This window comes from Spea bombifrons, chromosome 3, assembly GCF_027358695.1.
Source record: "Spea bombifrons isolate aSpeBom1 chromosome 3, aSpeBom1.2.pri, whole genome shotgun sequence".
In the NCBI taxonomy this organism is placed as follows: domain Eukaryota; kingdom Metazoa; phylum Chordata; class Amphibia; order Anura; family Pelobatidae; genus Spea; species Spea bombifrons.
The window spans coordinates 18,806,291-18,819,867 of record NC_071089.1 but is presented as its reverse complement, the minus strand read 5'-3'; the positions used below and the strand labels follow the sequence as shown (position 1 = coordinate 18,819,867).

Genomic DNA, 13,577 nt, shown 5'->3' with positions numbered 1-13,577 from the left:
TCAATATCTCGAGGAGCAATTCGTCGGGATCTCTCACGAAAGGGAGCAGGATCGTTCAGCCTAATGCTATGCTGGGCACTTTTGGCACAGCCCACATCCATATCTCCTGTAGAGAAGGCCCCTTCTCGGGATCTAAGAGCCTTCAACAGTCTCTCTGTCCATTCTGGGGATAGGTGGGACCCATCCAGATTGAACTTTAGGTCTCTGGAAGAATTTTCTTCACAATTTACTGTCAGCATCGTGAGAGGGGTTATCTCTTCCAGAAGGTGGATAACTCCTAACTGCTGACAATGATCTATACAAATATCAGTAGCAGATCGATTGAAGACAGTTACTGCAAATATGTCGATCTTCTGACTTCTCCAGTCTTTCACTTCTGGCATAATAGTCCAACCTTTAATGGAGTCTTCCTCAGGAAGGGATTCCAGGCAGAACTGACAATCCCCAGAAAACATACCTTCTCCCAAGACTGCAACAGCTGTAACAGACTTAATTTCTCCAGGCTTTAGAGAAACAGGTTGGGGGCCCCAATAATGAAACTGTCCAGTTTGGGTCTCAAGAGCCAATTTATGACATTCTTGTCTCAGGGCTGGTTCTAGTTCTTCCATCCTTTTCATATAGACATCTCCCACTTCCTTAAGGTAGGTTTGCAACAGACCTCGAACCATGTGAGTGTTCGTCCCAAGTATAATGGGAATACCAGGCCGACCTAGGTTTGGACACACTAAGGCTTCAACATCCATAGGATACACCATTCCAGTGTCCAGCTGAGGAATCACAATCTGCACCTTGACGACTCCTTCGACAGGATAAGCCTGGGAACTCAACCCCCACAACTTGACATCATCTGCTGGCAAGATAGGTAAATGGCTTAGATGCTCATCGTAGAATGGACGGAAAATTATAGTTACTTGGGAGCCTGTGTCCAGCAATGCTGAGGCATGAATCCCTTCAACCATAAGAGATATGAGAGACTTTGGGCCTATCCTAATATCTGTAGACAGTTCATCATTACTTTTACTAGGTAGCTTTTTCCTTTGCTTCCTTTGCTTCTTCTTCCTCTGATATTTAAGCTCTGCAGGACTCTGTTCAATAGTTAGGACTTCTACATTAGCAGAACCAGCCTTAAGAGGGCATTTACTTAGCAGATGTCCCTTTTGTCCACAGTTGAAACACTTAAATTCTCTCCTCATCTCGGGCTGTGGCCACGCTCTAGGAGTCTTCTCTGAGTCTTTGGGTTGAGCATCCACTTTCTTTTCCTTGAACTCAGTTTTCCGTTCTTCCTTTCCAGAGGCTTTGGTGTCAATTCCCTTTTGGCTAGCTGCATAGGAGAATTCCTTCTCAATGGCTTTAGCCTCCTTTATTAGATCTGAAAAGCTAAGGGGACCTCTAGATCGCAACAGAGCAGTTAAGGACATAACTCTATTATCCTGTGAACGAGTCCCTCTAAGTACTTGTTTTCTTCTGTATGCATCAATTTCACCTCGAGAAATTATCTTCTTTTCAAACAGCTTACCTAATATCAACTCTAAGCGAACCAAATAAGCAGGGAGTTTCTCCTTTTCTTTCTGGATGGTATTATAGTACTGAGTACGTAGTTCATCCTCTGTATCATCATCTCCATAGACTTCATTCAACACTTCAATAATATCATTGGCTGTTGAGTCAGGGTATAGCAAGAGATGATGTCTCACTAATTCCAATGCTGGAGTTTTCAAACCTTCAATGATTCGTTGACGTTTAACATTCTCAACACAGGTCCACTCTTCTAACATCTGGACGGCATTACTTTTCCAGGTAGAGAAATCCTCCTCACCTGTGGGCACAGGCATAACACCGGAAAAGGTTTTCAACTTCCTGTAGTGCTGTTCATGAGATGCTTGTACAACACTTTTAGACAGCTGAGCCAGTACTTCAGTTAAGGATGGACTTGTCTCATTTCTCTGAGTAACAGGGGTGGTATGATACTTCTTTCGAGATCTGTCTCGCGTGGGCAGCTTAAGATGCTTCCTTACAGTTTCACAACCGCTCTCACTGTCACTATGGATTTCGGTATCAGAGTCGGGGCTGAAAATGTTGTCATTGTCCCCATCGTTGACTTCACCGTCATCGTCGCTATTTTCATAAGCGTAAATCAAAGGACTGCCAGGTATATGTGTCCCTGGCAACTGTATACACATAGGACCATCTTCCTTGTTCAGAGGTCCATAGCCTTTTACTAGAGCCACAGCCAATCCTGCTGTTTCATCCTTCCGGGTCTGTACTAGACGAAAATGCTCTAATCCTTGTATCTGTCGAATGGCATCATCAAAACTTTTTCTTTTTAATGCAAGAGGTATATTGCATATAGCCACAGCCTGGTTAGGTGGAATAGATTTTCGCAGTGCCCATTCCCGAACTTCTAGGGAGTTGGGGTACGAAATGCTACTAACAACTCTATTAACGTCCCAACTGCTCTCAGCAGTGCCTCCATCTGTAACCCTTTTTTTACCTTGCTCTGCTGCCAGGCTGGTAGTTACATATTTCAGTGACGCTGGTGACAGGAAACCTGAGCCTCCGCAATTGCTGGGAGATCGGGACATCTTCTTTCTTTATGCAGTGCCTCCACTCAGTGATTTATACTATGTTGAATAGGGGAACCCACCCACTGAGAAATGGCCCCTTTCACACAAGAAAATAACACACACAACTAAAATGCAAATTATTTATAGACTATATTGAAATAAACAGGTATTATAATATAAAGACCCAGCTGCTGTGTCTATGCAGTTCAGTTCTAGCAGTGGGTGAACAGTCCTGAGAATATATATATATTTAACACAGATAACTGCCAACACCCGCTCCCCCACCCCAAATGTAGGTGTTCTTCCCACCCAGATGTCCCAGTGTTGGTGCACTGTTGGGGCCCTTGATGCAGGTAGCGCTACCCGGGGAGAAAAGTATATATATGTTGATATATATTAGTTAAGTACCTCTCCTTAGTGTCTTCAGGCAGCTCTGGGATGCTGCCACTTTAACCTCCTGGCTGAGAGTATAACTGTCTTCCCACACAGATGTCTGTCTGCAGCTCTGCTTTCACCTCACTGGTACAGGATGCAGGACTTGGACGCTCTGGGTACTTGCAGTCTCTCACTCTCACTCAGGAAGCATACAGCACCATGCTGTATTCTCTGCACACTTCTACTTCAATGTACTGCTTGGATGTCAGCAGTACACACACTAAAGGCAGCAGGCTTATTTCAGGCCTACTTACAGGGAGTCTGTCTCTCTTCCTCCTTCACTCCCCTGCTTAGCTCTGCTCTTCCAGAAGTTTCTTCCTAGACCCTCTCCTCTGATAGGCTGAGAAACATTCCCTAGCTTAGGCAAACTGACATATGTCCCATTGAGATACTGATTGGCTCAGAGGAGACAAGTAACCTGGTGCTGGAAGGAAAGGTCAGTATCCATGACAACCCAGCTGTAATGTCATTAGACAAAATAACTGCACTGGGTTACACCGTTCTAGCTCTTGGTCTAGTCTACTCGAAACTGCATATTGTCTTGTGTTCAACAATAGAATTATGTCTTAATCACTAAGATGGACACTGAATAAAGTCAATAAAGGAGAGGATTGCATTGTACAAATAGGACTTTAGCGGTTATGAACATATAGAATCAGCACAGTGTAGTGTACACAGCACTCTAGAAAAAAAGTGCAAGAGTATGTTTTGTGGGTTTTATAAACTTTCTATTGCCATAACATTATGTGGCTTTATAATTTTTCTGAGCACAATTAATTCAAAAGAACATACATAAACAATAATCAATAGCAGATTTCACTTGTGAGCATTTAGAACACCGATAAAACTTATACAAAGCTTCACTACTCATACATGACATACAACCTTCTAAAGATAAAAAGCAAAAAATGCTGATAACAAACATTTTCCAAACAAACAGTAAAATAAGAGCTGTTCTAAGCATTCTGTCATATATAGTAAATCTCAGATCTACAGTATATCATGGGCTGGAGAAATAAAATGTTTTGTGGTGCAAGGTAACAATAAGCCTGTCAGATCCTGTAAAGGTAGATAAGATAATTCATGTGGTTTCTGGGGCAATAATATCAAAGGTTGAAGATGAATGTCAAGCTGTATCGAGGATCATGGAGAGGTGATTATAAGGAAGAATCTAGAACATATACCTTAAACGCTAAATGCAGAAGTCAAGTTGCTGAAACACAACTCTCCTGAAAACTCCCTCTTTAGTGAATACATTATTTGTATTATTATTAATGCTATTATTGTTATTACCATCTTAAAGTGAGGTTGAAAAGAAAAGCCTTAATGATATAAGGCCATATAAAACAACATTGGAAAAGCCACAAAGGGTAGTATAGAATACCAAACTGTACAGTTCAGTAATACAAGATTCAAAAGCTAGAATCTTAGTAAACATCTTATATTACCAAACTCAATTCTTTCCTCTACATGATGTCCCCTATTCCAAGAGAAGGACGTTTAAAAGTCAAATAAAATCACTCCATATATACCCATCCTAGCAGGCTATGAACCTACAAATACAGTATCTTTGATTCTAAGCATCACTTTGCAATGCGCAACAGAAATCAGAGTCAAACATCCCTGACAGACCCTATGAGTACAGAATAAACAAATAAAGAAAGTGTATGGTTTATAACCTTATCACACACTGGTAAGTAGATGCGTATCGTCTAGAAAAAAATAGGTCACTAATGTCTTTTCTAAAATTCATTCACAAAAAAATAAGAAATCAATACAATGTATTTTGGATTCTATTGAGAGACATTGGCTCTCAAACTAACCTTTATTTCTTAAGCTTCATGCAAGCACACATTGGAGAAGAAACTGGTAATTTTTGCCACCCACCATGTTATTATTTATAGTAAGAAATTAACACAATTGCGATGAAATTTCCATTAATTATCTGGGTCTGAATGTTTACGTGTGCTATATCTACTGCTTAAAAAGGTCAATAGTCCTAGATAGAGTTAAGGTTAAAAAATGGTACAGTATAAAATATTCTTGTGCAGTCAAGTTATAAACACAACTGATTTAATTGTCTCATCATAATACAAAGCAGGATCTGTATAGTGCATTCGGCTTCATGAATATGTAAATGAGACAAGTTGTTTTATGCAAAAGTGGGGCAGAAGGTGACTGAGCAAACTGTTCAATGGAAAATACATGTAGCCTTCCTAGAAAAACAAAAGCAGATTGTATTTATGACAGATCAAGAAAGAAAGATTGTATTTCTATAAGAAAGATAGTGCTGGAAAATAAATACAATAGCATTTTACGCTACTTTTTAAACTGTAAAATGTTATAAAGCATAAATAAGTGAGTATAGGTTGATAGTGAAGCATATCTAGACGTGTAAATCTTGAAATTGGTTGAATAATATAGTATTGTATAGTAAGGAAGGCAGAAATCCAAGTTGATATCTCACTTTAGACCAGTGGTTCCCAACTGTAGTCTTCAAGAACCCCAGATAGTACAGGTTTTCATGGAATATCTTAAGAAATGCAAAGGCTGCTTTTTAATTAGCATGGGCCAGAAGCAAAGACTGAAAAACTGTCTTGGCTTACATAAAGATACTCAAAACATGAATTCTTGAAGAAGTTGAGCAGGGGAATTGGACAACTAAATTTCTTGTGGGAGATGAAACCCTGCAACATCTGGAGTATCAATGACTTCTTAAATTTGCTTAGGTTTTTAAAATCCTTCTAGGTCAGAAGCTCAGTTAAAAGAACATATCTTTGATTATAGGCAAATTAAATATAGGCAAAAAGCTGAAGACCATGTTGCTGAGCAGATGGCTTCCTCTTAGGACATGGTACGACTGAAAGCCTAGATCCACCCCAGGCCTCATTAGTGAAACATAACTGATCTTCTTGTCTAGAGTGAGGAAGGAATCCATGGATTTATTCATCACATGTAACAAAGCTCACTAGGAGTTGGACCCATTTAATAATTTGTCCTCAGACAAATTCAAAGGAGAAATAACTTGTAGCCTATATTGCTTTGCACAGAAAAGAGGCTAAGAGAAAGCAAACACAATAATATGATCCTGTACATGTTGGAAATAGAACTTTATGGTTTGTGTTTTAATACGAAACCGCTTGAAGTGCATCTTATGGTTCGTGATATCTCTGTGATCTGTGCTGGACTGACGGAGCTGTCTGCTCCCTTATTTGAGATGTTACAATACCATATATACTAAGGGGCTGTTAGTAACAGTGAATCACATATTCTTTCATGTGTTCTCAAAGCGGATCCTTCATGTACCCTAAATAAACAGTTTTCATGCGTGGTTCCTAGCTATGTCAAACGTCAGAACAAATAACACAGCTTTCTTATAACATAGAAGTCACTGAAATAATTCTACATACTCATATTTCTAAATCCTGACTCCCATATGTCAAGAGATGATAAATGTGTTATTTTGTATACAGGTAAATCCCACATTGCAGATTCCCTGATTGGTCTCAGAAGAAACAGAAAAATCAAAACCATGTAAGGAACAGCCACCCAGTATCAATTTAATGTGTTTCACTTAATTTTAATTTCAACTGGCTGTTATTGGAGTACATATTATTATGTATTTTTGTTAAAATACAATTTATTTGTGTCTATTATACAACACAAAAATGAGAAAAGAAAGGTGAGAAACACATTTTATGTTCTAACCTTGTCTCAGTTTGTAAAAGTTTTAGGCAGGTGGGAAAAATATTGTAAATTAAGACTTTTTCCAAACAGGTGCTAATGGTCATCAATTTAGTATGTAGGTTGAAACACAATCATTAACTGAACAGAAACTGCTGTGTGGGAGGAATAAAACCGGGTGAAGAACAGACAACTCTCTAACAAGGTAAGGTTACTGAAGACAGTTTAATATAAAAAGTCATACACCATGGCAAGACTGAGCACAGCAAAAAGACACAAGGTAGTTAATATGCAAATGGATCAAAAATGGCCGCTGCTCCAAAAAGTCTTTGTTCTTCATCTGCGTCTCCATAGACAATGGGTCACCAGAATGAGGAATCTGCACACACACCAAAGGAACTCAGGTGCTTAACTGTGCCAGGAAGGGCCAGCTCCCCAGTAGATCAAAATAAATAAAGGCTCCAGGCACTCAAGAGTTCCAGCTCAGGCAGATTTATTGAAGGACAACACCAACAACGTTTCAACCTCACAATGAGGTCTTTATCTCTAGGACAGGGACATGACCTCTGGTGAACTTCTTTAAAATGGCGGAGTTTCCGGGCACATCCGTGGATAGGCTGTGTCTGGAGGCTCTTCCCTTTTGTCTGAACTAATCTCCCAGTGAACTTCCACAAAATAGGAGCTTCCAAAACGGAGCTTCCGGGCACACCCTCTCATACAATGAACACACATTTGCTTCACTGAAACCACCAAATAAGATAACAGAAGACATCTCTCATACGTTGTATGCATTGAAAGGAAATCTAATTATATGTTTTTTTAAGATGTGTGACTGTAAGGCCCAAAGAAAAGTTTTGATGCCAAATGCTGCAGTCTATCTTTTATTCAACAAATGAGGATGTGGGGAGAATTAACACCCTACAGTGACAGACGGTGCAGATTGTTTTATGGAACAATGATAGACAAGTTTAATTAGAATCCTGGGGCATGAGAGAACGTTGAATTGAGAAAGAACAAAAAGAGTACAGCTGTGCACAGTATTAGATACCAGGATGAATCAAGCTGCCCGAACCCACTGAACAGAGGTGGATAATTCAGAATTTAGGCATAAGGGCCAACAGTCTTGTACTGCCCAGGAAAGTACTGCTGGTCAGGTGTCACGGCTATTAGCATTTTCAAAGTTTCAAGATTTCATGCTAAGTACCTACATCTCGTGGCTGTCCAGAGCTTCCTTCTCGTGGGGATGGGGGTTTGGCTGCAATAAAAGCGGGGTTAGGTATGTAGGGGCAGGATTAATGCCAGTTAATATATATAGGGTTACCTAGTGTCTGTATAGGAATAAGTATGATGTTAAGGTCAGTCGTTAGTTGGAAACACGTCTAGTGGAAGACAAACAAGGGAACAGTAAGTGGGTAGACAGCCGGGTGCTGAATGCTGCCAGGCTGCCGGAGGACCAGGTATAAAGCGGGTGCTGGGTGCAGCCAGACAGTTGGGTGCTGGCAGTAGCAATCAAGATGGGCAAAACAGAAAACGAGGTCAGGAGACGAGCTGAGGTCAAGCCAGGAGATAGTATCAGAAGGATCAGGCTGCAGGCCAGAGAAGAGGATACAAGGGACAGGCTGGGGACAGGAACAGACATTACTATTGGCTGCCCAGGTGTGTTAGTGTATGTTGTTGTATGTTGTTTAAGTGTGCATGCATGTGTGTAAGAGTGTAGTGTCAGGGTGTGTGAATATATGGTGTTGTGTGTGTTATACAACGTTTTAAAAAAATATATATTTTCTATATTTAGATGAAATCCGTTTAAAGCTTTATAATTGACGTTATGCAATGCCACTAACAAATTAAATGTTTTACGTAAGTTGAAAAAAATCACCTTATAGAATGAATATAATAGAGTATAACAATGTGTGAACATTTGGTTTAATATATTTTTACAATGGCTAGCTGCAGGTTTGCCAAAATAAGGGACTATAAAACTAAAGCATTAGCTATATTATTGAAAACAAAGCACTGGTATATGGAGTTTTTCAAATAAAAAGAAGGAATATTTTCACACATGCTCTCCACGTGTTGAAGAAAGCAAATGCACATGTGAAAAACTGGTCCACATATAATATTTAAATTATATGAATCCATTACATGACACATTGAAATCATTATGAATAATTTGACTGAATATTGTGATTTAAAAAATACTTACAAGATCTAGGTAGTATCATGAGACACTCTTAAATTACAAAAATGTAATTAAATTTTACTTTGGTTATAAAAATAAAACATAGATGTGTGGATTAAAAAACAGCAAACAAGAGGTTCCACATGTTTTGTACGATAACACACATGACCATGAACCAACAAATGGACAGGCGGTGCAGAACACCAAACCTAGCGTGTGGCAACTGCTGAGCCAGATGCTTTATATGTATAGCTCAAATTGACCACGCAACCAAAGATTATATCGGCTAAACAAAATACTTGAAGTCTCAATGACAAAACTGAAAACACAAGAGTCAGATTTCTATACAAATTGCCTACATACTGTGAATAAAGCACAATGTGCAATACACAGCATTGATAGTGGAGTTCTAACTTAGAAGTAGTCTACTGGAATTATTTACATAACTTTTATAAAGTTATAACGTCCATCCTCTAGGTGTCAGTCTGTGATTGTATTAGTAACGTCCGGGAGTAACAAACTGTGCCCCCTCCATGTTCAGATATCACACATCACGTGTCTTGCCCTTAAGCCATGCATTCTCTAAAGCTATAGCTATAAACTATAACCACTGTCTTGTCCTACGAAAAAAGAAACCTACAATCTTTAATCTTTGTACATTTCAATTTACGTGTGATCTTAATAGCACTTTATACCTACTTTCCATCCAAGTAGTTATAGTTATAATAGCATAAAAAACGGTCATTCTATATATAAACTATAAATATAAAGTCAATTTACATTAAAGTCATCTAGTTTAAAGTAATCAATCAGTAGCAGAAAAATGCTCCCATTGAATTAAATAGGGGCACTTTCTGCATATTGATCTCATTCGACTCCCCCTACTGGAACCCTCAGAGAGCCAGCGCTCTGGAGGTGAATATATTCCGGAGATGTGTTTGGTTCTTCTGTCCCAATAAATTACTGATTTAAGTAGGTTTTTAAGCCCTGCTAAATATAAACCAGAAATCTATAAAATATAGGGAGTGCTGACCCCACCCTAATGATTTTAAGAAAATCTGTTTGAAATTCCTATTTTAAATTTTAGAATGTGATGTTTTTCTCTTAGTGGAGTGTAATTTATCCAAGCTCGAAAATTACAATGTCTTTGAATTCAGGAATATTTGTGTCGATTTCACACTACTGCCACATTTCCTCTTTTGTTATGCAGATTTTGTCTACTGTTTATCTTTGATAGATGGGGTTATTAGCACTTCCTTGTTATCAAGGAGTAACTAATAAACTAAACTGTGAAGTCTTTAATGGAATAATAACATCAGAAATTAATTAAAATTGAGAAAATAAAACAAAAGGTTTTTGTTAGGTTTCCTCTATCTTATCAATACTTAAAAGATGCCTAGCTTCAAAGACTACACAAAAACAATTGTTTACATTTTAATTAAACTTAAATTCAGTACCTGTGCTTTTTTCTGGGGGTAACCCAATTTCTTTTTCTGGGGTAATGGGAGGAAAACTCTGGTTCTTTTCATCTGTAAAGCAAAATACACACAATAGTCAAAATCGTGTTTATATGTTGCCAATATTTTTTTAAAATTAATTTTGAAGTTAGTTTTTTAATACATTTATATGTGTGGTATTTGGAAGTCAATACTTTATGGACATAGTTGACACGCAAAACATCTCATTTAGACACTTAAAAAGACTCTAGTTTCTTCAAATAATAATAATAAATATTAAAATGTATTTAAAATATTATTTTTTACATTATGGCATTTGGAAGTCCTGCTAATTAATGTCAACTTGATTTTACAGACAACATTTATCTTTTTGTAATTTCAGCCTTTTTTGTAAGATGTTATTTTGCAGATTATTTGGTTTAAATGAATGGACTATTTTGTCAGTGGCAAAAGGTGGCATGACTGATCACTTATGAGCTCTCCTCCTTCTCACCCCACTTTTTTACCAAAAGGGCAGAAACTTAAAAAAGCAGACTTATGACAAACTTAGCAGAAAAGGAAGGAGCAACTTGATGGTCAGAAACAAAGTAATTCAGAAAAACCTGAGACCAAAAAAGTAAGTTCACTAGTTCCATGGTTAAAGTAGATTTTAAAAACCTCTATTGAAAGATTGTATCCATGTTCAAAGCCTGTGAACCAGAACCTCTTTTTGACTCGCATACATATATACATACATGGGAACTTCCCAGGGTACGCTACCTGGAGACCTCTCCCTCTTTTAGGGGAGTGGCCTTGTAAAGGGGGAGGGTAAGCTACTGGTAAGGGGTGGGGCTAACCCTAGACACCCCGTGAGTGCTGAGCATGATGCATGGCCAAAAGCCACTACCCCAGGCGAGACCCAAACTGACCCAAAGAACTGAGAAAAGCAGGGCTTCACCCAGAGACTGACCCAAACCTGAGGAGTAACCACGTTTTTTTATCTGCCATCAAATCTTTATGTAAAAACTGCTACATGGTTAAAAACAAGTAGAATGTTTTTTACAATCTATCATGTCCTTCCTAAATGGCCAATATGGAGAGCGTGGTAATTACTTCAGATTCTAACCCATTATAGCACACCATTTAAAAAGGCCACCTTAGGGCTATGACATTTCTATTCATTTTTATTACTTACATCCTGGTGTCCTTTAAATTTCAATCAAGACAACTGAACAGATACAATCAGGCACTGCAATTGACAGTTTAGGAAGAGGAACATGTTCTATATGAATACCAATGAATTTCAAAGTGGGATTTATGTAGTCAGCAGAATTCTGAGCTTCCTTACCTTGGGATGTATTTCAAGATTAAGTGCATATAAAACATGGTCCACTAAGAAACAACAGTGGGAACATTGACCAGTTTCAAATCTTCACTTAGCGGATTTAAATGGTACTTTTTAATGGTATACAAAAGCCATTCCCATACATACTGAACAATATATGAACACTGAACAAGAAAACACGAGTCTAATAAACTAAGAGGAATATGAAAATGAAGGGTGAAAGCAGGCATGTTTCCCCAAACGTCAAACAGATAATCACAACATTTGCTTTTTCCAAATCTGCAAACCTTCTGTGTTCCGTAGTCCTGATTCTGCTTATTTATAATTAACTTCTTAAGTGCCAAACTCTTTTGTAAAATCCTTCTAATGAATAACCCATAAAAATACCCTGCCCTGGCACTCAGTGGGTTAATGCCTGCTGCTGTATTTTTTTTTTCTTCTTCTTCTGATAGATGAGTGGTGAAAAAACAATATGTTTTTTTTTTCTTCTCCAAACCCTAATTGTGTGAATGTGTGATGCAGCTCGGCTTTCATAAATCGCGGTCACAAAGTGTTGTCTAGTCTGTGTTTGTCTCATTTGCATAGATGATTATCGGACCATGTTTAGACAGAAACATTCGTTTTAATATCAAAATGTAGTTATAAAGCAAAAGTATGTGCACAAATCTGAATTAGGCTCTCAAATAGTCTTTTAACATTGATTGCATTACTTCTTCACCGAAGGTTGTTTGAATAACCCTGAACCATCTATAACAACCTAGTGACAGTTTGTGTTTCACTGGCTTGGGTAACTCTTGTTGGGTTTATCTTTGTGTTTTTTTTGTGTTTTTATAGGAAACATGGTGATCTCCCAGTTATTATTGCATTGCTAATACCACCTGGCCAATTTATATTATTAACCCCGGCTGTTTTGTTATTGTTTGTACCCTTTGGGACCGAGACTGTTTTAACACTTTTGCGGTGCTCGTGTTTAGATGTAATTTTCTCCTCACTCATTCAGTGCACCCACACAAGTTATATATATTTTTTTTCAGGACAAAAAGGAATTTCTTCAGATACCATGATCATATCATCTAATATCATCTAATTTCTTATTAAAAAAATAAAATAAAATATGATTAAAAAAAAACACTTTTTCTTACTTTTATTTGAAAAATCTTTTATTCATCCAAAAAAGCTAATGAAAAAACCCTGCTATAGATTCTACTATTTGTCCTGAATTTAGAAATACCCAATATTTTTATGTTTTTTTGCCTTTTTCTGCAAGTTATTGGGCAATAAGTAAAAGTAGCGTTTTGCTATTTAAAAACAATTTTTTTTTCCAAATCTGGTCATTCTGCCCTTTGTGCTATTTCAGGTATCTTTAAAGCCGGCCAATGCAATTTACCTCATCGAACCATATATTTTTGAAAACTAGACACCCCAAGGTATTTCAAATGCTAGTATTTTAACCCTTTCCATGCATGAGATTTTACCGCCAGCCTTTGCCAAAGTTTTCGGTAGTAATTTGTTTTGGTATTTTTTTCACACAAATTGTATTTCAGGAATAAATTCATACCTCCTGGTATACATCACTATCAAACAACACCCCAATATGTGTTAAGCAACATCTCCCGAGTGCTACCCACCATGCATGGGTTTGTTGGGTTGTTTGGGATTTAAAATGCCACATTTGGGAAGTGGGCATTTTTCAGCTTGGAACTTTAACATCTGGTCCTACTGCCCTCATGTCCTAATAGGACCACCTTTGAAGTAGGCTAATTCAATTTACCCCACCAAACCATATATTTTGGAAACTAGACACCCCAGGGTACTTCAAATGGTGGTATTTTAACCCTTTTCATGCACTAATTGTACCACTAGCCTTTGTCAAAATTTGTGGTAGTATTTTTTATTATTATTTTTTTATCACACAAATTGTACTTCAGGTATGA

General features: G+C 37.9%; 1 protein-coding gene across 1 annotated transcript in view; it reads right to left on the bottom strand.

The window, feature by feature from the left end:
• Positions 1-13,577, bottom strand: part of MACROD2 (mono-ADP ribosylhydrolase 2) — a 773,797-nt gene that overhangs the window by 9,174 nt on the left and 751,046 nt on the right. The window contains exon 13 of the mRNA XM_053461358.1: positions 10,320-10,391. Coding sequence (XP_053317333.1) covers positions 10,320-10,391 — 72 coding nt within the window. The remainder of the gene's footprint in view (positions 1-10,319; positions 10,392-13,577) is intronic.